Source organism: Chiloscyllium plagiosum, unplaced genomic scaffold (assembly GCF_037043375.1).
Source record: "Chiloscyllium plagiosum isolate Xiang-an unplaced genomic scaffold, Cpla_swu_hap1 HiC_scaffold_11, whole genome shotgun sequence".
NCBI classification, from domain to species: Eukaryota; Metazoa; Chordata; class Chondrichthyes; order Orectolobiformes; family Hemiscylliidae; genus Chiloscyllium; species Chiloscyllium plagiosum.
Genome location: NW_028270149.1, coordinates 15,663,223 through 15,687,482, shown reverse-complemented (window position 1 = coordinate 15,687,482; position 24,260 = coordinate 15,663,223). Strand labels below are relative to the sequence as shown.

General features: G+C 52.9%; 1 protein-coding gene across 4 annotated transcripts in view; it reads right to left on the bottom strand.

Annotated features, from left to right (window-relative positions):
• The window catches only part of LOC122557425 (RPA-related protein RADX), a 96,059-nt gene extending 72,578 nt beyond the window's left edge, over window positions 1-23,481 (bottom strand). The window contains exons 1-4 of one of the 4 annotated variants that reach the window (XM_043705146.2): window positions 23,312-23,481; window positions 18,572-19,214; window positions 9,910-10,046; window positions 8,463-8,655 (exon numbers count right to left, since the gene is read on the bottom strand). In XM_043705146.2, the coding sequence (XP_043561081.1) occupies window positions 8,463-8,655; window positions 9,910-10,046; window positions 18,572-19,211 (970 nt within the window). In that variant the 5' untranslated portion in view covers window positions 19,212-19,214; window positions 23,312-23,481. Of the gene's footprint in view, window positions 1-8,462; window positions 8,656-9,909; window positions 10,047-18,571; window positions 19,215-23,265 lie in introns of all 4 variants that reach the window. The other 3 variants (XM_043705143.2, XM_043705144.2, XM_043705142.2) reach the window with 3 other exon arrangements.
• Between the last annotated feature and the right edge of the window lie 779 nt (window positions 23,482-24,260).

The window sequence follows — 24,260 nt, the reverse complement described above, 5'->3', positions numbered from 1 at the left end:
GGGTAGGGGGGGAAGAGAGGGGGGGGAAGAGAGGGGGGGGAAAGAGAGGGGGGGAAGAGGGGGGAAGAGGGGGGGAAGAGGGGGGGGAAGATGGGGGGGGAAGAGGGGGGTAAGAGGGGGGTAAGAGGGGGGGAAGGGGGGGAAGAGAGGGGGGGGAAGGGGGGTGGGAAGAGGGGGGGAGAGAGAGGTGGAAGAGAGGGGGGAAAGAGGGGGGTAGGGGGGGAAGAGAGGGGGGGGAAGAGAGGGGGGGAAAGAGAGGGGGGGAAGAGGGGGGGAAGAGGGGGGGGAAGATGGGGGGGGAAGAGGGGGGTAAGAGGGGGGGGAAGGGGGGGAAGAGAGGGGGGGGGAAGGGGGGTGGGAAGAGGGGGGGAGAGAGGGGTGGAAGAGAGGGGGGAAAGAGGGGGGTAGGGGGGGAAGAGAGGGGGGGGAAGAGAGGGGGGGAAAGAGAGTGGGGGAAATAGAGGGGGGGAAGAGAGGGGGGGAAGAGAGGGGGGGCAGAGAGGGGGGGAAGAGAGGGGGGGAAAGAGAGGGGGGGGAAAGAGAGGGGGGGGAAGAGAGGGGGGGAAGAGAGGGGGGGAAAGAGAGGGGGGGAAAGAGAGGGGGGGAAAGAGGGGGGGGGAAAGAGGGGGGGGGAAAGAGGGGGGGGGAAAGAGAGGGGGGGAAGAGAGGGGGGGAAGAGAGGGGGGGAAGAGAGGGGGGGGAAGAGAGAGGGGGGAAGAGAGGGGGGGAAGAGGGGGGGGGGGGAAGAGAGGGGGGGGAAGAGAGGGGGGGGGGAAGAGAGGGGGGGGAAGAGAGGGGGGGGAAGAGAGGGGGGGGAAGAGAGGGGGGGGAAGAGAGGGGGGGGAAGAGAGGGGGGGAAGAGAGGGGGGGAAGAGAGGGGGGGAAGAGAGGGGGGGGAAGAGAGGGGGGGGAAGAGAGGGGGGGGAAGAGAGGGGGGGGAAGATAGGGGGGGGAAGACAGGGGGGGGAAGAGAGGGGGGGGAAGAGAGGGGGGGGAAGAGAGGGGGGGAAGAGAGGGGGTGAAGAGAGGGGGGGAAGAGGGGGGGGAAGAGGGGGGGGAAGGGGGGGAAGAGGGGGGGGGGAAGAGGGGGTAAGAGGGGGGTAAGAGTGGGGGGGAAGAGAGGGGGGGAAGGGGGGGGGGGGAAGAGGGGGGGGGAAGAGGGGGGGAAGAGGGGGGGAAGAGGGGGGGGAAGAGGGGGGGCGAAGGGGGGGGGAAGAGGGGGGGAGAGAGGGGTGGAAGAGAGGGGTTGAAGAGAGGGGGGGAAGGGGGGGGGAAGAGGGGGGGGTAGGGGTGGGAAGAGAGGGGGGGGAAGAGAGGGGGGGAAGAGAGGGGGGGAAGAGAGGGGGGGAAGAGAGGGGGGGGAAGAGAGGGGGGGAAGAGAGGGGGGGAAGAGAGGGGGGGAAGAGAGGGGGGCGAAGAGAGGGGGGGGAAGAGAGGGGGGGGAAGAGAGGGGGGGGAAGAGAGGGGGGGAAGAGAGGGGGGGAAGAGAGGGGGGGAAGAGAGGGGGGGGAAGGGGGGGGAAGAGAGGGGGGGGAAGGGGGGGGAAGAGAGGGGGGGAAGAGAGGGGGGGGAAGAGAGGGGGGGGAAGAGAGGGGGGGGAAGAGAGGGGGGGGAAGAGAGGGGGGGGAAGAGAGGGGGGGGGGAAGAGAGGGGGGGAAGAGAGGGGGGAGAAGAGAGGGGGGAGAAGAGAGGGGGGAGAAGTGAGGGGGGAGAAGAGAGGGGGGAGAAGAGAGGGGGGAGAAGAGAGGGGGGGGGAAGAGAGGGGGGGGAAGAGAGGGGGGGGAAGAGAGGGGGGGGAAGAGAGGGGGGGGAAGAGAGGGGGGAAGAGAGTGGGGAAAGAGAGGGGGGAAGAGAGGGGGGGGGAAGAGAGGGGGGGGAAGAGAGGGGGGGGGAAGAGAGGGGAAAGAGAGGGGGAAAGAGGGGGGGGAGAGGGTGGGAAGAGAGGGGGGGAAGAGGGGGGTGGAAGAGGGGGGTGGAAGAGGGGGGGGAAGAGGGGGGAAGATGGGGGGGGAAGAGGGGGGGGGAAGAGGGGGGGGGGGGAAGAGGGGGGGGGAAGTGTGGGGTGGGAAGAGGGGGGGAAGAGGGGGGGGAAGGGGGGGGGAAGAGGGGGGGGAAGAGGGGGGGGGAGAGAGGGGTGGAAGAGAGGGGTGGAGAAGAGGGGGGGAAGGGGGGGGGAAGAGAGGGGGGGGAAGAGAGGGGGGGGGAAGAGAGGGGGGGGAAGAGAGGGGGGGGGTGAGAGGGGGGGGAAGAGAGGGGGGGGAAGAGAGGGGGGGGAAGAGAGGGGGGGGGGAAGAGAGGGGGGGGGAAGAGAGGGGGGGGAAGAGAGGGGGGGGAAGAGAGGGGGGGGGAAGAGGGGGGGGGAAGAGAGGGGGGGGAAGAGAGGGGGGGGAAGAGAGGGGGGGGAGAGAGGGGGGGGAGAGAGGGGGGGGGAAGAGGGGGGGGGGAAGAGAGGGGGGGGGAAGAGAGGGGGGGGAAGAGGGGGGGAGAGAGGGGGGGGGAAGAGAGGGGGGGGAAGAGAGGGGGGGGAGGAGGGGGGGGCAAGAGGGGTGGAAGAGGGGGGGGGAAGAGGGGGGGAAGAGGGGGGGAAGAGGGGGGGAAGAGGGGGGGGAAGAGGGGGGGGGGAACAGGGGGGGGGGAACAGGGGGGGGAAGAGGGGGGGAAGAGAGGGGGGGAAGAGAGGGGGGGAAGAGAGGGGGGGAAGAGATGGGGGGAAGAGGGGGGGGAAGAGAGGGGGGGAAGAGAGGGGGGGAAGAGAGGGGGGGAAGAGAGGGGGGGGAAGAGAGGGGGGCGAAGAGAGGGGGTGGAAGAGAGGGGGGGGAAGAGAGGGGGGGGAAGAGAGGGGGGGGAAGAGAGGGGGGGAAGAGAGGGGGGGGAAGAGAGGGGGGGGAAGAGAGGGGAGGGAAGAGGGGGGGGGAAGAGAGGGGGGGAAGAGGGGGGGGGGAAGAGAGGGGGGGGAAGAGAGGGGGGGGAAGAGAGGGGGGGGAAGAGAGGGGGGGGAAGAGAGGGGGGGGGAAGAGAGGGGGGGGAAGAGAGGGGGGAGAAGAGAGGGGGGAGAAGAGAGGGGGGAGAAGAGAGGGGGGAGAAGTGAGGGGGGAGAAGGAGGGGGGAGAAGAGAGGGGGGAGAAGAGAGGGGGGAGAAGAGAGGGGGGGAAGAGAGGGGGGGGAAGAGAGAGGGGGGAAAGAGAGAGGGGGGAAAGAGAGAGGGGGGAAAGAGAGAGGGGGGAAAGAGAGAGGGGGGGAAAGAGAGAGGGGGGAAAGAGAGAGGGGGGAAAGAGAGAGGGGGGAAAGAGAGAGGCGGGGAAAAGAGAGAGGGGGGAAAGAGAGAGGGGGGAAAGAGAGAGGGGGGAAAGAGAGAGGGGGGAAAAGAGAGAGGGGGGAAAGAGAGGGTGGGAAAGAGAGGGGGGGAAGAGAGGGGGAAAGAGAGGGGGGGAAAGAGAGGGGGGAAAGAGAGGGGGGAAAGAGAGGGGGGGGAAGAGAGGGGGGAAAGAGAGGGGGAAGAGGGGGGGGAGAGGGTGGGAAGAGAGGGGGGGAAGAGGGGGGTGGAAGAGGGGGGTGGAAGAGGTGGGTGGAAGAGGGGGGGGGGAAGAGGGGGGGGAAGAGGGGGGGGAAGAGGGGGGGGAAGAGGGGGGGGAAGAGGGGGGGGGAAGAGGGGGGGGAAGAGGGGGGGGAAGAGGGGGGGGGAAGAGGGGGGGGAAGGGGGGGGGGGAGAGAGGGGTGGAAGAGAGGGGGGGAAGAGGGGGGGGGAAGAGGGGGGGGAGGGGGGGGAAGAGAGGGGGGGGGAAGAGAGGGGGGGGAAGAGAGGGGGGGGGGAGAGAGGGGGGGGAAGAGAGGGGGGGAAGAGAGGGGGGGGAAGAGAGGGGGGGGAAGAGAGGGGGGGGAAGAGAGGGGGGGGAAGAGAGGGGGGGGAAGAGAGGGGGGGGAAGAGAGGGCGGGGGGAAGAGAGGGGGGGGAAGAGGGGGGGGGGAAGAGAGGGGGGGGAAGAGAGGGGGGGAAGAGAGGGGGGGGAAGAGAGGGGGGGGAAGAGAGGGGGGGGGAAGAGAGGGGGGGGAAGAGAGGGGGGGGAAGAGAGGGGGGGGAAGAGAGGGGGGGGAAGAGAGGGGGGGGAAGAGAGGGGGGGGAGAGAGAGGGGGGGGAAGAGAGGGGGGGGAAGAGAGGGGGGGGAAGAGAGGGGGGGGAAGAGAGGGGGGGGGAAGAGAGGGGGGGGAAGAGAGGGGGGGGAAGAGAGGGGGGGAAGAGAGGGGGGGGGGAAGAGGGGGGGGAAGAGAGGGGGGGGAAGAGAGGGCGGGAAAGAGAGGGGGGGGAAGAGAGGGGGGGAAGTGAGGGGGGGGAAGAGAGGGGGGGGAAGTGAGGGGGGGGAAGAGAGGGGGGGGAAGAGAGGGGGAGAGAGGGGGGAGAGAGGGGTGGAAGAGAGGGGGGGGGAAGAGAGGGGGGGGAAGAGAGGGGAGGGAAGAGGGGGGGGGAAGAGGGGTGGAAGAGGGGGGGGAAGAGGGGGGGGAAGAGGGGGGGGAGAGGGGGGGGGAAGAGGGGGGAAGAGGGGGCGGAACAGGGGGGGGGAACAGGGGGGGGGAAGAGGGGGGGAAGAGGGGGGGAAGAGAGGGGGGGAAGAGGGGGGGAAGAGAGGGGGGGAGAGAGGGGGGGAAGAGAGGGGGGGGAAGAGAGGGGGGGAAGAGAGGGGGGGAAGAGAGGGGGGGAAGAGAGGGGAGGAAGAGGGGGAGGAAGAGAGGGGGGGGAAGAGAGGGGGGGAAGAGAGGGGGGGAAGAGAGGGGGGGAAGAGAGGGGGGGAAGAGAGGGGGGGGAAGAGAGGGGGGGATGAGAGGGGGGATGAGAGGGGGGATGAGAGGGGGAGAAGAGAGGGGGAGAAGAGAGGGGGGGGAAGAGAGGGGGGGGAAGAGAGGGGGGGGAAGAGAGGGGGGGGAAGAGAGGGGGGGGAAGAGAGGGGGGGGAAGAGAGGGGGGGGGAAGAGAGGGGGGGAAGAGAGGGGGGGGAAGAGAGGGGGGGGAAGAGAGGGGGGGGAAGAGGGGGGGGGGAAGAGAGGGGGGGGAAGAGAGGGGGGGGAAGAGAGGGGGGGAAGAGAGGGGGGGAAGAGAGGGGGAGAGAGGGGGGAAGAGAGGGGGGAAGAGAGGGGGGGAAGAGAGGGGGGAAGAGGTGGGGGAAGAGGGGGGGGGAAGAGGGGGGGGAAGAGGGGGGGAAGAGGGGGGGGAAGAGGGGGGGGAAGAGGGGGGGGGAAGAGAGTGGGGGGGAAGAGAGGGGGGGAAGAGAGGGGGGGAAGAGAGGGGGGGGAAGAGAGGGGGGGAAGAGAGGGGGGGAAGAGAGGGGGGAAGAGAGGGGGGGAAGAGAGGGGGGTAAGAGAGGGGGGGAAGAGGGGGGGGAAGAGAGGGGGGGAAGAGAGGGGGGAAGAGAGGGGGGGAAGAGAGGGGGGGAAGAGAGGGGGGGAAGAGAGGGGGGGAAGAGAGGGGGGGAAGAGAGGGGGGGAAGAGAGGGGGGAAGTGAGGGGGGAAGAGAGGGGGGAAGAGAGGGGGGGAAGAGAGGGGGGGAAGAGAGGGGGGGAAGAGAGGGGGGAAGAGAGGGGGGGAAGAGAGGGGGGGAAGAGAGGGGGGGAAGAGAGGGGGGGGAAGAGAGGGGGGGAAGAGAGGGGGGGGAAGAGAGGGGGGGAGAGAGGGGGGGAAGAGAGGGGGGGAAGAGAGGGGGGAAGAGAGGGGGGGAAGAGAGGGGGGGAAGAGAGGGGGGGAAGAAGAGGGGGGGGAAGAGAGGGGGGGAAGAGAGGGGGGGAAGAGAGTGGGGGGAAGAGGGTGGGGGAAGAGAGAGGGGGAAGAGAGATGGGGCAAGAGGAGGGGGAAGAGAGAGGGGGCAAGAGAGAGGGGGCAGAGAGAGGGGGGGGAAAGAGAGGGGGGGAAAGAGAGAGGGGGGAAAGAGAGAGGGGGGGAAAGAGAGAGGGGGGAAGAGAGAGGGGGGGAAAGAGAGAGGGGGAAGAGAGAGGGGGGTAAGAGAGAGGGGGGTAGAGAGAGGGGGGTAAGAGAGAGGGGGGAAAGAGAGAGGGGGGGAAAGAGAGGGGGGGGAAGAGAGGGGGGGGAAGAGAGGGGGGGAAGAGAGGGGGAGAGAGGGGGGAGAGAGGGGTGGAAGAGAGGGGGGGGGAAGAGAGGGGGGGGAAGAGAGGGAGGGAAGAGGGGGGGGGGAAGAGGGGTGGAAGAGGGGGGGGAAGAGGGGGGGGAAGAGGGGGGGGAAGAGGGGGGAAGAGGGGGGGAAGAGGGGGGGGGAACAGGGGGGGGGGAAGAGGGGGGAAGAGGGGGGGAAGAGAGGGGGGGAAGAGGGGGGGGAAGAGAGGGGGGGAAGAGAGGGGGGGAAGAGAGGGGGGGAAGAGAGGGGGGGAAGAGAGGGGGGGGAAGAGAGGGGGGGAAGAGGGGGGGGAAGAGAGGGGAGGAAGAGAGGGGAGGAAGAGAGGGGGGGAAGAGAGGGGGGGAAGAGAGGGGGGGAAGAGAGGGGGGGAGAGAGGGGGGGAAGAGAGGGGGGGAAGAGAGGGGGGGGAAGAGAGGGGGGGAAGAGAGGGGGGGAAGAGAGGGGGGGATGAGAGGGGGGATGAGAGGGGGATGAGAGGGGGGATGAGAGGGGGGGATGAGAGGGGGGATGAGAGGGGGAGAGAGGGGGGATGAGAGGGGGGGAAGAGAGGGGGGGAAGAGAGGGGGGGAAGAGAGGGGGGGGAAGAGAGGGGGGGGAAGAGAGGGGGGGGAAGAGAGGGGGGGGAGAGAGGGGGGGAAGAGAGGGGGGGGAAGAGAGGGGGGGGGAAGAGAGGGGGGGGAAGAGAGGGGGGGGAAGAGAGGGGGGGGGAAGAGAGGGGGGGGAAGAGAGGGGGGGGAAGAGAGGGGGGGGAAGAGAGGGGGGGGAAGAGAGGGGGGGAAGAGAGGGGGGAAGAGAGGGGGGAAGAGGGGGAAGAGAGGGGGGAAGAGAGGGGGGGAAGAGAGGGGAAGAGGGGGGGGAAGAGGGGGGGGAAGAGGGGGGGAAGAGGGGGGGGGAAGAGGGGGGGGAAGAGGGGGGGGAAGAGGGGGGGGGAAGAGAGTGGGGGGAAGAGAGTGGGGGGAAGAGAGGGGGGGGAAGAGAGGGGGGGAAGAGAGGGGGGAAGAGAGGGGGGAAGAGAGGGGGGAAGAGAGGGGGGAAGAGAGGGGGTAAGAGAGGGGGGTAAGAGAGGGGGGAAGAGAGGGGGGGAAGAGAGGGGGGAAGAGAGGGGGGGAAGAGAGGGGGGGAAGAGAGGGGGGGAAGAGAGGGGGGGAAGAGAGGGGGGGAAGAGAGGGGGGGAAGAGAGGGGGGGAAGAGAGGGGGGAAGAGAGGGGGGAAGAGAGGGGGGAAGAGAGGGGGGGGAAGAGAGGGGGGGAAGAGAGGGGGGGAAGAGAGGGGGGAAGAGAGGGGGGAAGAGAGGGGGGGAAGAGAGGGGGGGAAGAGAGGGGGGGAAGAGAGGGGGGGAAGAGAGGGGGGGAAGAGAGGGGGGGAAGAGAGGGGGGAAGAGAGGGGGGGAAGAGGGGGGGAAGAGAGGGGGGGAAGAGAGGGGGGAAGAGAGGGGGGGAAGAGAGGGGGGGAGAGTGGGGGGGGAAGAGAGGGGGGGAAGAGAGGGGGGGAAGAGAGTGGGGGAAGAGGGTGGGGGAAGAGAGAGGGGGAAGAGAGATGGGGCAAGAGAGAGGGGGCAAGAGAGAGGGGGCAAGAGAGAGGGGGCAAGAGAGAGGGGGGGGAAGAGAGAGGGGGGGAAGAGAGAGGGGGGAAAGAGAGAGGGGGGAAAGAGAGAGGGGGGAAAGAGAGAGGGGGGAAGAGAGAGGGGGGAAAGAGAGAGGGGGAAAGAGAGAGGGGGTAAGAGAGAGGGGGTAAGAGAGAGGGGGGTAAGAGAGAGGGGGGAAAGAGAGAGGGGGGAAAGAGAGAGGGGGGAAAGAGAGAGGGGGGAAAGAGAGAGGGGGGAAAGAGAGAGGGGGGAAAGAGAGAGGGGGGGAAAGAGAGAGGGGGGAAAGAGAGAGGGGGGAAAGAGAGAGGGGGGAAAGAGAGAGGGGGGGAAGAGAGAGGGGGGAAAGAGAGAGGGGGGAAAGAGAGAGGGGGGAAAGAGAGAGGGGGGAAAGAGAGAGGGGGGAAAGAGAGAGGGGGGAAAGAGAGAGGGGGGAGAGGTGGGATGAGGGGAGAGAGGGAAAAGAGATGGGGGTGAAAGTGGGGGAGAGAGAAGGAGAGGGAGGGGGAGAGAGAGAGAGACGGTGAGAAAGAAAGGGAGACAATGGTGGGGGAGTGGGTGCATGGGGAGGGAGAGGGAAATGGAGGGATAATCAAAGACAAAAGTACTGAAGCTTTTATGCTCTGATACAAATGTTTGCCAGCTAACTGACCAGTAAGCTGGTTTCTTAGCTTACAGAATAAACAATGTGGGATATCTATGTCGTAGAATAATACTTAATGCACAGTGCACTTACGTTAGATAACAGTGAATGTGGTACTCTCACCTATGGTTCTAAGACTCTTTATCTGTGGGTCACGTGGAGTGGCCCAGGTTCTCATCTGGTAACTGTCTTTAACTGAGTACCGGTGCAGCAGGAGAACTGTGCCAACGTGCAGGGACTGGTACCATTCAGGGCACAAAGAGTTCCACAAAACCAGCGGCATCATACCCGACTGATCAGCTACTTCAAAGTAGGCCTACAGCAAGAGCCAAAAGGAAATCTTAGACACAGTCACAGCCCGATGGGTGGGATGTACATCACCATCTCTACAATGGGTTTGCTTTACCCCAAATGCTGGACCACACTATTACAACCCTTTACCTCCGGGACCACAGGTAAACCTAAAACAAGAAATTATACCTCTAAACAACACATCAAAAAACCCCAGTGGCTTTTAACAAAGTCAAAAAGTAAATACAAAGGGTTTTGTTGAGGTAAGAGGTTCAACTATCTGTGTAGATATCAGTGAAGATAAATTAAGAACAACTTGTTGATACTGCATAACTGAACAGATATACTGCTTAGCGATTACTGATCGATGCATTAATTCTACAGATCTCTGTACAACAGGATGGAGATGGTCAGGGGATAAATGGCAACATGGCAATTGTGTGTTCATCATTTATACGATGACAGACATTGTGATGCCTGAGAGTCCCTCTTCACACAGGCAGGCCATTTGTGAATATGCTTAAATCAAGTTGCTGTAATACAATTGGGAGCTTGACTGCAAACTAGTATCAATGGTTTATCAGTGGTTGGAAAGCCCAACAGGGGGATTCCAGTGACACTGTAGCAATATCCCTACCTCGCGACCACGAGATCCAGGTTCAATCCCTCCTGCTTCAGAGATGTGCCTGAACAGGCTGATTAGAAAATATTGAACACGTAAAGAAAGTGGTGGGGGCTGCCTGTTCTACAGGGTGAAGATGCTTTTCCAGCACACAGCTTGTGGGGGAGAACCTTAACTTTGCTCATGTTATGCAGCAAAATTCAATACTGAGCCACATAAAGCAGTCAGGGAATGATAGTTTATCAGGGGAGGTGATGGCCTACTGGTATTATGGTTAGCTTGTTAATCCAGAGACCTGGCAATGTTTTTGGGACCTGGGTTCAAATCCTGACAATGGCAGATGGTGGAATTTGAATTCAATAAATATGTGGAATTAGGCATCAGTTGTTGAATCCATAGTTGATTGTCAGAAAAGCCCATCCATTTCACTAATATCCCTTTGTGAAAGAAGTTGCTGTGCTTACCTGGTCTGGCCTACATGTGACTCCAGAGCCACAGCAATGTGGCTGGCTCTCAACTGCCCTCTGGGCAATTAGGTTGGGCACTGAATGTTGGAATTGTTTTGCAAAACATGAAAGTTCAGGATCAGGATTTAAACAGAGGAACATTTCAAAGCCTTCAGAACATCGGGGAGTGAATACAGATGGGATGACTGACCTGATATGGAAAGTCCATTTGGGGTCGTCCATAATAGCGTAGCCTGGACTTGTGCATTATTCGCACCAGAATTCGTGGAAATCCAACATTCGTTCTCCAGGTCATTGACAGGTCTTGGAGGGAAATGAGTCCGAAGCCTGTCAGAAAACAATGGGAATGGAATGTTAGGTTTTCTTTCAAAATGAAAGGTGAAACATTAATTCTGCTTCTCTCTCTCTTTCCACAGATGCTGTTTAACTGGCTGTGTATTTCTAGCAGTTCCTGTTTTTTAATCAATATTCACAGTCACCAATTTTAAAATGAGTTTGGATATGTATCGGTCAGTGGATAAGTATGGATTTGTGACGGTCAGATAAGTCTCAGTCTAATCCAGATGAACTGCCAAGGAAATCTCTAACATGGTGGATAGGGAAATGTCTTTGCATTGTGTCTGTATTGATTTACAGAAGGGAGCTGAGAAAAGATTGTGAACAAAGAATCAGCACACAAAAAACTGGAGGTAACTTTGTGACAAGTGTCAGTAATTTGCTCTAATTGTTTTCTAATTGGCACTGTGCGTCAAGTGGTCTGTAATGAGGCCTCAGCTTTTGATTACTAACATTAATGACTTGGATTAAGGATGAAGGATATCCACCTTCATCAGTTACACAACCTTTGGAGTCATTGTATGTAGCATAGATGTGAATGTGAAGCTACACAGGGATAAAATATAAAGTAAATGAGCAGAGCTATGGCGGATGGAGTTCAAGGTTTATAAAATCATGATGGGTATGGATAGGGTAAATAGACATGGTCTTCTGACTGGGCTGGGGAGTACAGAAATAGAGGGCATAGGTTTAGAGTGAGAGGGGCAAGATTTAAAAGAGACCTAAGGGACATGCAAACAGTGGTGCGTGTATGGAATGAGCTGCCAGCGGAAGTGATGGAGGCTGGTACAATTGCCCATTTAAAAGGCATCTGGATGGTTACATAATTAGAAAGGATTTAGATGGATATGGACCAAGTGCTGGCAAATGGGATTAGATTGGTTTAGGATATCTGATCAGCATGGATAAGTGGACAGAAGTGCCTGTTTCCGTGCTGGACATCTCTAGGACTCTTTCAGTCAGGAAGGTGGTGGAATACTCCCCACTTGCCAGATGAGTGCAGCTCCAACAACATTCAAGAAGCTTGACATCATCCAAGTCAATGCACCCCAGTTGACTGGTACCACATCTACAAACATCCACTCCTGCCATGAGGATGTTGACTGCTCATTGAGCTGAGTTTGATCGTAGATGTTTTGCCACCATTCTAGGTTACATCATCAGTGCGCCTCCAGTGAAGCATTGGTGTTCTGTCCCACTTACTATTTATGTGTCTGCATCTGCTGGGGTTGGTGATGTTACTTCCTGTTTTGTTGCTGGTTCTGTTTCTTTATGGTTGGTATATGGGGTCCAACTCGACCTGTTTGTCAATAGAGTTCCAGGTCGAGTGCCAGGCTTCCAGCAATTCCTGTGCATGTGTCGATTTGGCTTGCCCTAGGATGGATATGTTGACAGGAATGCAGGCAACGACAACACCAACACCATCAGCAAAGACAGCACCCTCAACCTACTGGATGTGTGCCTCATGACTCACTTCAGCTTCAATGGTCAGGTATACCAACAAATCAATGGAGCACCCATGGGATCACTGATATCAGGACTAAGAGCAGAAGCTGTCATGCAAAGACTGGAACGCACAGCACTGCCTACTATCCAGCCGAAACGTGGATTGACTATGTAGATGACATTCTAGATCAGTGGTGCTGGAAGACTGATCTAGAATCTGGTTTCCAGCATCTGCAGTCATTGTTTTTACCTATGTAGATGACAGCTTGATCATTACCAAATGCACACAGCTAGAAGAAACCCATCAACTGGTAAACAACATCCTTACCAGCATACAACTCACCAAGGAAGAAGAGAACAACCGACTCCCCTTCCTGGACGGAATGGTCGAACACATGGCCAAGTGGGAGCTGCAGACCAGTGTATACAGGAAGGCCAGCTACATAGACCAAGTACTCAGCTACAGCAGCAACCATCCCAACACCCACAAACAGAACTGCATCAGAACATTGTTCAAGAGAGCCACAACACACTGCAGCAGCCTGGAGCTGTGCAAAGCTGAATAAAAACACCTACACAACGTCTTCAGAAACAACAGGTACCCAGAAAGCATAGTCCGCTGATACCTCCACGACAGACCACAACAGGAAGACACAACATGTCCGGATACACTGGTCACGCTGCCATACATTAAGGACATATCAGAAATGACCACCAGAGTACTTCGACTCTTGGGTATCATGGGAGCCCACAAACCAACTACCAAATACGACAGCTATTAATACGTGTAAAGGATCCCTTACTGACAAACTATAGGGAGAAAGTGAGAACTGCAGATGTTGGAGATCAGACTTGAAAGTGTGGTGCTGAAAAAGCACAGCAGGTCAGGAAGCATCCGAGAAGCAGCAGAATCGACGTTTTGGGCATAAGCCCTTCATCAGGAAAGAGGCTTGTGGGCCAGGGGGGCTGAGAGGTAAATGGGAGGGAGTTGGGGCACATAGGTGGGAAGGAAGATGGACAGGTCAAGAGGGTGGTGCCAAGTTGGATGCTTGGGACTGGGATAAGGTGGGGAGAGGGGAAATGAGGAAACTGGTGAAATCCATATTAATCCCAGTGGTTCCAGGGTCCCAAGATGGAAGATGAGATGTTCTTCATCCTGGCGACGGGTGTTTAGGGTTTGGTGATGGAGGAGGCCCAGGATCTGCATGTCTTTGGGGAGTGGGAGGGGGAGTTAAAGTGTTCGGCACTGGGGTGGTGGGGTTGTTATGTGTGGATGTCCCAGAGATGTTCTCTGAAATGATCCACAAGTTGATGTAGAGGAGATCACATAAGGTGCAACAGATACAGTAGATGATGTGTGTGGAAATACAAGTAAATTTCTGTCAGATGAGGAAGGATTCTTTGGGGCCTTGGATGGAGGTGAGGGGGGAGGTGCGGGTGCAAGTTTGTACTTCTTGTATTGGCAGGGAAAGGTGTCGGAAGTGGGGTTTGGGTTGGTTGGGGGGGGGGGGGCAAGGATCTGACAAAGGAGTCGCAGAGGGAATGGTCTCTCCCAAATACAAATGGGGTGGGGTGGGGAATATATTCCACGTGGTGGGGTCTGTTTGTCGGTGGTGGAAGTGTTGGAGGATGATGTGATGTATCTAGACGTTGGTGGGGTGGAAGGTGAGGACTGGGGCGGTGGGGGTTATGTCCTTGTTGCAATTGGAGGGGTGGGGTTCAAGGGAGGAGGTACGGGAAGCGGAGAAGAGAAGATGCATTGGAGGATATCGTCGACCACGTGGGAGGGGAAATTGTGTTCTTTGAAGGAGGAGGCTGTTTGGGATATTCTATGGTGGAATTGGATGTCCAGGGAGCAGATGCGGCGGAGGTGGAGGAATTGGGAATAAGGGATGGCGTTTTTGCAGGAGGCAGGGTGGGAGGAGGTGTAGTCCAGGTAGGTGTGGGAGTCAGTAGGTTTAAAGTAGATATCCATTGTTAGTCGGTCACTGGAGATGGAGTTGGAGAGGTCCAGGAAGGGGAGGGAGGTGTCCGAAATGGTCCAGGTGAATTTGAGGTCGAGGTGGAAGGAATTGGTGATTTTGATGAACTGTTCAACCTCTTCGTGGGCACTACCTCGTGTTCCTGGACCATCTCGGACACCTCCCTCCCCTTCCTGGAACTAACCATGGACATCGACTTTAAACCACTGACTCTCACACCTACCTGGACTACAACTCCTCCTACCCTTCCTCCTGTAAAAACACCGTTCCTTATTGCCAATTCCTCTGACTCTGCTGCATCTGCTCCCAGGTCGACCAATTCTACCATAGAACTTCCCAGATGGCCTGCTTTTTTGAGGATCGCAATTTCCCCTCCCATGTGGTCAACGATACCTTCCAGTGTATCTCCTCCACTTCCACACCTCCACCACTCCAATCGCAACAAAGACAGAACCACTCCCCCCAGTCCTCATCTTCCACCCCACCAATCTCCAAATACATTGCATCACCAATTCTGCCACCTACAAACAGACCCCACAACTAGGGATACATTTCCCTCCACACCCCTGTCAGCATTCCGGAGACACCATTCCCTCTGTGATTCCCTCATCAGATCCACGCTCCCCCTACCAGGCCATACCCCACTCCCGACACCTGGTGTGGTCTCCTCTGCATCAGGGAATCAGGATGCCAACTTACAGATCATTTCAGAGAACATCTCTGGGACACCCGCATCAACCAACCCCACCACCCCATGGCTGAACACTTCAACTCCCCCTCCCACTCCACCAAGGACACGTATGTCCTGCATCTCCTCCATCGCCAAACCCTAACCACCTGATACCTGGATGAAGAACACCTCATCTTCTGTCTTGGGACCCTGCAACCACACAGGATTAATGTGGATTTTACCAGTTTCCTCATTTCCCCTTTCGCCCCCCCCCTCCCATTTATCTCTCAGCCCCCTTGGCCCACAAGCCTCATTCCTGATGAAGGGTTTATGCCTGAAACATTGATTTTCCTGCTCCTCAGATGCAGCCTGTACTTTTCCAGCACCACACTCTCGACTCACAACCAACAGAACCAATGTTATACACAAAATTCTGTGTAAAGACAGTCAAAAGCCCTAGATAGGGCAAACAGGAAGGAAATTAGCCACCAGAGCACACAAACACCAACTAGCGACCAAGAGATATGACCAGCTACCACTTGAACATACACATGGACAATGAAGGACACAAATTCGACTGGGACAACGTATCCATCCTAGGACAAGCCAAACAGAGACGTGCACGGGAACTCCTGGAAGCCTGGCATTCAACCCGGAACTCCATTAACAAACATGTCAAGTTGGACCCCATATAACAACAACTAAGAAACAGAGCCAGTGACAAAAACAGAAATGACACAACCAATCTCAGCAGGAGCAGACATATATAAATAGCAAGTGGGACAGAACACCAATGCTTCACTGGAGGCACACTGATGATGTGACCTAGAATGGTGATGAAACGTCCGCAAACAAATTTACCAGCTCAGTGAGCAAGTCAACATCCTCATCCACAACCTGAGCTACAAACTTTCTTGAATATTCTGAGCTCCTTTTGTCTTGAACGCTCAGTAGCAACAGTGTGTACTATCCACAAGATGCATCCCCTGAAGTTCACTGAAGATCCTCAGACAGAACCTTCCAAACACACAATCACTTCCATCCAGAAGGACAAGGGCAGCAAATACATGGGAACACCACCAGCTGCAAGTACCTCTCCAAGCCAGTCACTATCCTGAATTGGAAATATATTGCTGCTCCTTCACAGTCACTGGGTCAAAATCCTAGAATTCCTTCCCTAAGGGCATTGGGGGTCAACCCACAGCACAGGGACTGCAGCAGTTCAAGAAGGCAGTTCACCCCCACCTTCTCACGGTCAACTACAAGTGGGCATTAATGCTGCCCAGCCAGCGTTGCCTACATCTCATGAGTGAAATTTAAAAAAGTGCAAGATCATTCACTCTGGACCTGAGAAAGGCAGACTACTCTACTCCACAAAGTCGGCCTGTAAGGACAGAGAGCCCAGACATTACACTCTTTGTCAGTTTTTATTCATGGAAATACACATGATAAATATGCAACTCTGAACAGTGATGTAAAACAGTAAGCGATTGATAAGGGTTAGTGTTTTATTAAGCAATTATTAAGAGAATTGAGCTTTGAGTACATTGACTTCTGTTAGTATGTAGGTGCCCATTGCCATCCCTTAGCCCCATTAATGTTTACAACTGATTAGAGCAGACAGGTAAAACAATAATCTGACATTATAATACCACATTGAAAAAATGCAGCACTACTACCATCATGTAGGTTAGTGTGATTTTGTCAGATACACCTGTGTTCTGCAGATGAAATAATTCAAAAGTAACTCCTTTTGATGGACATCATTGGTCTGACTTAACCTCTGCAGCTCTCTTGAAGCTTGCAGATTACTGTCAAGATTAGAGTGGTGCTGGAAAAGCACAGCAGGTCAGGTACCGTCCCAGGAGCAAGAAACTCAATGTTTCAGGCCAAAGCCCTTCATCAGGAATCATTCTCATTCCTGATGAAGGGTTTTTGTCTAAAATGTCGATTTTCCTGCTCCTTGGATGCTGCCTGACCTACTATGCTTTTCCAGCACCACTCTAATCTTGACTCTGATCTCCAGCATCTGCAGTTCTCACTTTTGCCTACTGTAGTCAACAGCCTCCAAGTCTGCTTGTTTCCCTTACTAAGGGCACAAAACTTTGCCCACCTCACAATCATCTGCTAATTTAATTGAGCTGAGCAATTAATAAGAGAATTGGGCTTCGAGTACATTGACTCGTGTTAGTATGTAGGTGCCCATTGCCATCCCTTAGCCCCAGCTCGAGGCATTGTCCTCTCTTTATTATCAATGTACAGCAGCAGCAATGTCTCCCTAGCATCGCCAATAGGCATCTGGTCTAAAACAGATTGGTGTACAATGCTCATGACACAGATTTCAAGCCTTTAAAGCCAAAATTAGATGCAGAATCAAACTTGCATCTTCCAAAGGAAATCTGCTGCCCTGTACCACTAGATAGGACTTAAAGGAACACACCAACATTTTATTAGATTGAACATATCTGTTTATGCTGAAAGGGTACAATTTCAATTGTTTAAATGGATACACTTTAAAATGATATTTACATTCCAAGCTTCAAACTCAACTTCGTCTCTTTTTACAGTGAATCCCCTGTAAACATCCACCACCAAACAATAATTACACTCCCACTCTATATAGAATACCCACATACCTGTTTACCATAATTCACCCTGGTATCCAGCATTTACAGGGAATGGTGAGAATTGTTAGCTGCGTGAGAAATATGAGTGACTTCTTTGAGAACCTGTGTTATCACTGCGACAAGGTGAATGTGCATTTCAAAAATGAGTGGCCAGGACTGTTCATATATACCAGTATTCCAGTCCTTTAAGGCATGTCTCGAACTAGTTTTAAGAATCCATTATCCCCTTACAATTGCCAATACCAGTAAAGTCTCCAATTCTTCAGACAGCACCTTCCAAACCCACGGCCATTTTCACCGAGCAGGACAAGCACAGTAGATAAATAGGAGCATCGCCATCTGCAAGTTCCCCTCAAAGCCAAACACCATCCTTACACTGAAATATACCTTCAGTGTCACTGGGTCAAAAGTTTAGTATTGCATTCCTAAGAGCATTGTGGGTTGACCTACAGCACATGGACTGTAGAGGTTCAGGAAGGCAGCTCACCCCTACCTTCCCAAGGGCAACGAGGGATGGCCAATAAATGCTGCCCAGCCAGCGATAACCATGTCCCATGAGTGAATTTAAACAAAAATCCAAATCCCAAACATTTGGGATACACCATTTGAATCCTGGGTGCTGGTTACATGAGAATTCTGGATGCTTGTGAGCAAATAACGGGAATTTGCTGTCATTAGTCAATGTTTAATGTGGAGCTGTCAAGGAGCCCCAAAGAGATTTAAGAAGGTAAGTATTAAATAGACTCTATGCTCCCTCCAGCCTGATCTGCTGCAGCATCACCCTCCTACACGATCCACAGATGATTTGGTTTCCTTACTAACCAATTGTCTATTGATCACTGAACAAGAATACCAAACATCCCACTTAGCCCCTTTGGGACAGCACATTTCAAATTCCCACAATGGTTTGAGTGAAGAGATATTTCACCTCAGTATCTGAATGGTCTCAGAATAAGAGGTTGTCTATGATTGCGAGTTTTAGATTTCCCAGTCAAAGAAAACATCCCCCCAGCACCCGCCCTCTGAAAGCCCTTTCGAATCTTAAATGTTTCAGTGAGATCATCTCCCATTTGACTACATACCAGACCAGTGACAGACAAACTAAAGCCGATATGGAAATTAACCCCAGCCCACATTGTCCAACCTTTCGGGAGGTAGGGTCCATCATGTTTGTCTCTCCCATGGGGGTGAGAGGTGGGACAAATGCACATCCCAGTACGCCATGGCACAACCACGTAGAAAACATCCTTTCCACATCCACCCTGTCAGGTTCCCTCAGGAACATTTATGTTTCAACTAAGTCACCTCTGAATCTTCTAAATCCCAAAGGATACATGCCCAGACTGTCTAGCATTTCTTCATAAGGCAATGAGTCCATCACACTAACACCTTTTCGTAAATACAGTGGCCAATACTGTATGCAGTAGAGAAGATGCAGTCTCACCACCACCCTGTATTTCTGTATGTAGCTTTCCCACATCCTAATGCTGACCAACTGCATGTGACAGACACAGCAACCTGTTCATGTGAAACCTCAGCAGAGTCAACTTTGTCAAATCCTGGTGTACAGCAAACACAGATGGAGAGCATCCAAAAATAAGAAATCCCCATTCACTTCTCGATTATATAAACAATAGGTCAGTTAGCTCAGTTGGCTGGACAGTTGGTTTGCAGTGCTGAGTGATGCAACAGTGTGGATTCAATTCCTGCACTAACTGAGGTGACCGTAATTTAAATAAATAATAATATATTCGACAATATGGTGGAACCTAAAATGGAAAGTGAGCTCACCTTCAAGTGGGACATTTAGAAATGGTGGAGTCTTGGAGCCAATCCATTCTCTGCCACATGGGTCATTGTTATTCCACAAGGGTAAATAATGATGCCGTCCCACTCTCAAGGGGGCTTCTGTCTGCAAAGTCCTCAGAAGATCCCTTCCCCTCTGGGACGCCGTCAGGCTGCGGAGGGGCTCGATGCTCAGGGAGAGGATACTCAAACTGGGATCGCAATATGCAGCTGCCAGCTCCAGCGCCTCAATCTGCAGGAAGCACCGGTTCAGCCTTTTCTCATCATGCACCAGGCTGCAGCGGGTGATGTGGATTCCACGGCCCGCTCTCAGGCAGTTCCAGTGAACCAGGGAATTCAGGGCAGGAGCTAAGTGGCACTTCACGTGAGTAATCCCATCAGTCACTGTCACGTCGAAAAGGTAACTGGAAGCTGATCGGGATCTCTCCTCATTCCCAGGGCCTCGCAGGTATCGCTGGATGCTCACAACAACCAGAAGTTTGGAGGTCTCGAGAAATACGGGATACAAGGCGGTGGAAGTTGTAAGCTGCTCCAGAAGGGAGACAAGTGCAGATTTGTCCCTTTCCTCTGCACCACCTTCGAAGTGAACACTGGGGGTAGAACTTTCTCCCAACTCAGCCAACATCACCTAAATACAGCACAAGAGCATCCAGAGATCAACAAACTTACATACCCAACAGTGACATTTTAACAGGAGGGAATAAACAATGCAACTCCAAACCTGAGGAATGGAATGGAATTGTTCCTGAAACTCACACTAAGCATTATCGACATCGGACAAATTACAGCAGCTCATGTCAGAAATGTTACTGCATCTTGTACTAAGGATTAGAATGGCATGTTTTGTTTCTGAACAAATTTAATTTTGTTTGTATTTGGCCCTCAAGTGAAACTTTCAATTGAAAATTTGACTTTCCCAACCTTAAGCAGGACTTTCAACAAGGCCTCCACTGGAATAGTAGTTGGGCTTAATTAAAGAAGCAGCTCAAACCGGTTCCTCTATAAGTGGATCAGACAGACCTTTTTTGTTAGGAGCATATAAAACTAGCTAAATTAGTACAACTTAACACTTGAGTGAAACTGAAAATAGTGTGAGTTGGAGTTAGGTGACCAAAGAAGGAAGGGGCAGGGAGAGCAGAGATTATCCATTGAATTTACTCTTTTTAATTTTTTTGAGATTGCAGGAATTGGTTCCACTCCTGCCACGAGAAGGAAATTTAGTTATTAGATGGGTATCTGGTTAGTGCCTAAGGTTTATTCCATTCCTAAGATTCAATGTAATACAGCAACGAGTGGGAACATTCAAAAATTATATTAAAATATAAGTCAAGAGAAAGTTGGATAAAATGATTAAGCCATTTAACTCTATATGAAGCTAGAGAAGTGATAGCTGGGCCTCTTGCTGAGATATTTGTGTCATCAGTAGTCACAGGTGAGGTGCCGGAAGACTGGAGGTTGGCTAACGTGGTGCCACTCTTTAAGAAGGGTAGTAAGGACAAGCCAGGGAACTATAGACCAGTGAGCCTGACGTCGGTGGTGGGCAAGTTGTTGGAGGAAATCCTGAGGGACGGGATGTACATGTATTTGGAGAGGCAAGGACTGATTAGGGATAGTCAACATGGCTTTGTGCATGGGAAATCATGTCTCATAAACTTGACTGAGTTTTTTTGAAGAAGTAACAATGAGGATTGATGAGGGCAGAGCAGTAGATGTGATCTATATGGACTTCAGTAAGGCATTCGACAAGATTCCCCATGGGAGACTGATTAGCAAGGTTACATCTCACACAATACAGGGAGAACTAGCCATGTGGATATAAAACTGGCTCAAAGGTAGAAGACAGAGGGTGGTGGTGGAGGGTTGTTTTTCAGACTGGAGGCCTGTGACCAGTGGAGTGCCATAAGGATCGGGGCTGGGTCCTCTATTTTTTGTCATTTACATAAATGGTTTGGATGTGAGCATAAGAGGTACAGTTAGTAAGCTTGCAGATGGCACCAAAATTGGAGGCATAGTGGACAGCAAAGAAGGTTACCTCGGATTACAACAGGATCTTGATCAGATAGGCCAATGGGCCGAGAAGTGGCAGATGGAGTTTAATTTAGATAAATGCGAGGTGCTGTATTTTGGGAAAGCAAATCTTAGCAAGACTTATACATTTAATGGTAAGGTCCTAGAGAGTGTTGCTGAACAAAGAGACTTTGGAGTGCAGGTTCATAGCTCCTTGAAAGTGGAGTCACAGGAAGATAGGATAGTGAAGAAGGCGTTTGGTATGCTTTCCTTTATTGGTCAGAGTATTGAGTACAAGAGTTGGGAGGTCATGTTGCAGCTGTACAAGACATTGGTTAGGCCACTGTTGGAATACTGCATGCAATTCTGGTCTCTGTCCTATTGGAAAGATGTTGTGAAACTTGAAAGGGTTCAGAAAAGATTTACAAGGATGTTGCCAGGGTTGGAGGATTAGAACTATAGGGAGAGGCGAACAGGCTGGAGCTGTTTTCCCTGGAGCACGGAGGCTGAGGGGTGACCTTATAGAGGTTTACAAAATTATGAGGGGCATGGACAGGATAAATAGACAAAGTATTTTCTCTGGGATGGGGGAGTCCAGAACTGGAAGGCATAGGTTTAGGGTGAGAGGGGAAAGATATAAAAGAGGCTTAAGGGGCAACTTTTTCACGCAGAGGATGGTATGTGTATGGAATGAATTGTCAGAGGAAGTGGTGGAGGCTGGTACAATTGCAACATTTAAGAGGCATTTGGATGGGTATATGAATAGGAAGGGTTTCGGCAGGTGGGACTAGATTGGGTTGGGATATCTGGTTGGCATAGACGGGTTGGACCAAAGGGTCTGTTTCCATGCTGTACATCTCTATGACTCTATGACCCATTAATTAGAACACATTTTGGATGTGCGATATGACACAGCTGCAGCATCTGGGAGCTCCTGGATGTGCGTTTGGTCCAGTGGTCTACCATAAGTGATTGAACTGTGAGCAGTGTCATCTATGATTGAAAAGCATAGAGAATATGCATCTAAGTGCCAACCAACAGATAGGGTGAGAATTTACAAAAAAAAGTATCTGAATGCATGTCATATCAAAAAAAAAGAGATGAACTGAAAAATAAATAAGTCCCATCCACTAACCAAATAAAGATGTGGCTGCAAGATGACACAGGTTTGGGATTTGAATCTCAAAGGACACAGGACATTTCAAAAGGATAGGAAAAGGAGGAGGGGTGACTTTGATCGTTAGTATTAACACAACAGAGAGGGCAACCGAAGGTGATGCTTAAATTTGGAAACTAGGATGTTGAAACAGTTTGCATAGCGATGAGACATTTCAAAGGCAAAAACTTACTTGTGCTTGTAGTTTATAGGCACACCTTCACGAACTACATGATAGAGTGCAGCATAAAGGAAGAAGTTGCTATTCATAAGAAATTTTCATCTACACACATTAACCAGAAAAGTGAGATGGACAAAGGGAACCAAGATGAGGAGTTCATAGTATGTTTTCCAGACAGTTTCTTAGAATGGTATGTTTTGGAGCCAATCAAAGAGAAGGTTGTAGTCGATCTGATATCGTGCAATGAGACAGGATTAATTAAGGTGCCCCAAGATAGCAGCGGCTAAATCATGATTGTAAAATATAATCAGTGTGACGGAGGGAGGGGTCAGTCCAAACTACTTTTTACAATTTTACAATTTAAATAAACATGTTTGAGGGCTTGAAAGCAGAGTTGGCTAGACTCATTTCTCAACAAGACCTGGGTGTCCTCCTGCACCAGTCACTGAAAGTAAGTGTATGGTTGCAGCGGCAGTAAAGAAGGCCTTCATACTGACAGAATACAAGTAAAGGAACAAGGATGTCCCATGCAATTATACAGAGCATTGGTAAGACCACACCTGGAATATTGTGTGCAATTTTGATCTCCTTATCAGAGGAAGTATATTCTTGCTATTGAGGGAGTGCAGTGAAAATTTACCAAATTAATTCCTGGGATGACATATGACATATGAGGAGAGATTAAATTGGTTAGGATTATATTCACTGGAGTTAAAAAGAATGGAGGAGGGGGGAATCTCATCGAAGCCTATAGTATTCTAACAGGACTAGAGAGGTTAGATACAGGTAGGATCTTCCCAATGATGAGTGAGCCCAGACTCAGGGGTTATAGATTAAGGATAAGGGGTAAAACGTTTAGGACAGAGATGAGGAGAAAAGTCTTCACCTCCAGAGTGGTGAAGCTGAGGAATTCACTATCACAGGAAGCAGGCGAGTCCAAAACATTGAATATTTTCAAGAAGGGGTTATAGATCAATCTTAGGTCGAAAGGGATCAAAGGATTTGGGGAGAACGTGGGAACAGAGTACTGAGATGGGTGATCAACCATGATCTTACTGAATGTTGGAGGAGAGCTCCAAGAACAAATAGCCTACTCCTGTTCCTAATTACCTCAACTGACACTGAGTAATTTTGGAAATGTTACTTTAACTCACACTGAACAATCCTGGAAATGTTACTGTATCTCACAGTGATGTTGGAGATATCACTCGATCTGATCATATTAAAAATGTTTAGGGGCTCAGTAATATTGGAAATGTTACTGTCCCACAGCAGCTATACTGGAAATGGTACTGTATTGGTGATGTCAAATCTGATGAATAGTAAAAATGCTACCTTAACTCATGCACGCAGCAGGACTAGAAATGTCACTGAAACTCACAATCTGCTGTGACAGTTCCTAAACAATTCCAACATTGAATCCTGTGGCTGTCTTCATATAATGACGCTCTCAGTCGCTGGATTTGTTTTTGACAGAATGGCGGAACTGACAGTGGAACCAATATCAACGGAACTGCCCGAGAGTACCGAGCCTGAGCCAATGGCTGTCCTCCATTGCATGTTTCAAAATCACTGAGAACTGGGACGTAACAAACTGAGGGCGGGGATATTAAAGGGACCATCCCTTAAAGGGCAAGCGGAGCTTAGAAAGTGTCGGCAATTATTATTGGAAATCTACTAATAGTCTGTCTAATTGTCTGAATGAATGATGAGGTTCCACACCGATACAGTTGCTACCTTACCGGTTACAATGTTCATCATTTTAAAATGGAACGACTTGTTTCCATTCAGCAATGCCAAGCGCTGCCCGGGACAAAGATATTGAGGTTCAGTTCAGACTTCAGTTTTCTATTGATTGAGTGAATTGATTATCCTCTGAGGACAAAGGGTCAATTCTGCACTGAATTATGACACATGAAAAACTAGATAAAAACTCCCAAAGGGAACCGAGCCCAACTTTTGCGAGATTTGCATGACTGATGTGTACAGGTACTGCTGACATACCTAATCTCCCATCACATACGAATTGGAGACGCCGGTGTTGGACTGGGGTGTGAAGAATGATTTACTCTGCAACCACCTGATGAAGGAGCAGCGTTCCAAAATCTAGTGCTTCCAAATAAACCTGTTGGACTATAACCTGGTGTTGTGTGATTTTTTAACTTTGTATCACTTACGAATATACCATTGGTGCAGGGATGTCTTTCTGCATCTGGACAGGGCCACGCCTGGAATAATGTGTGCAATTTTGGTTTCTCTATCTGAGGAAGGATGTTATGGCTGTTGAGGGAGCACGAAAGAAAAGATTTAGCAGGAAAGACTGGTTTGGT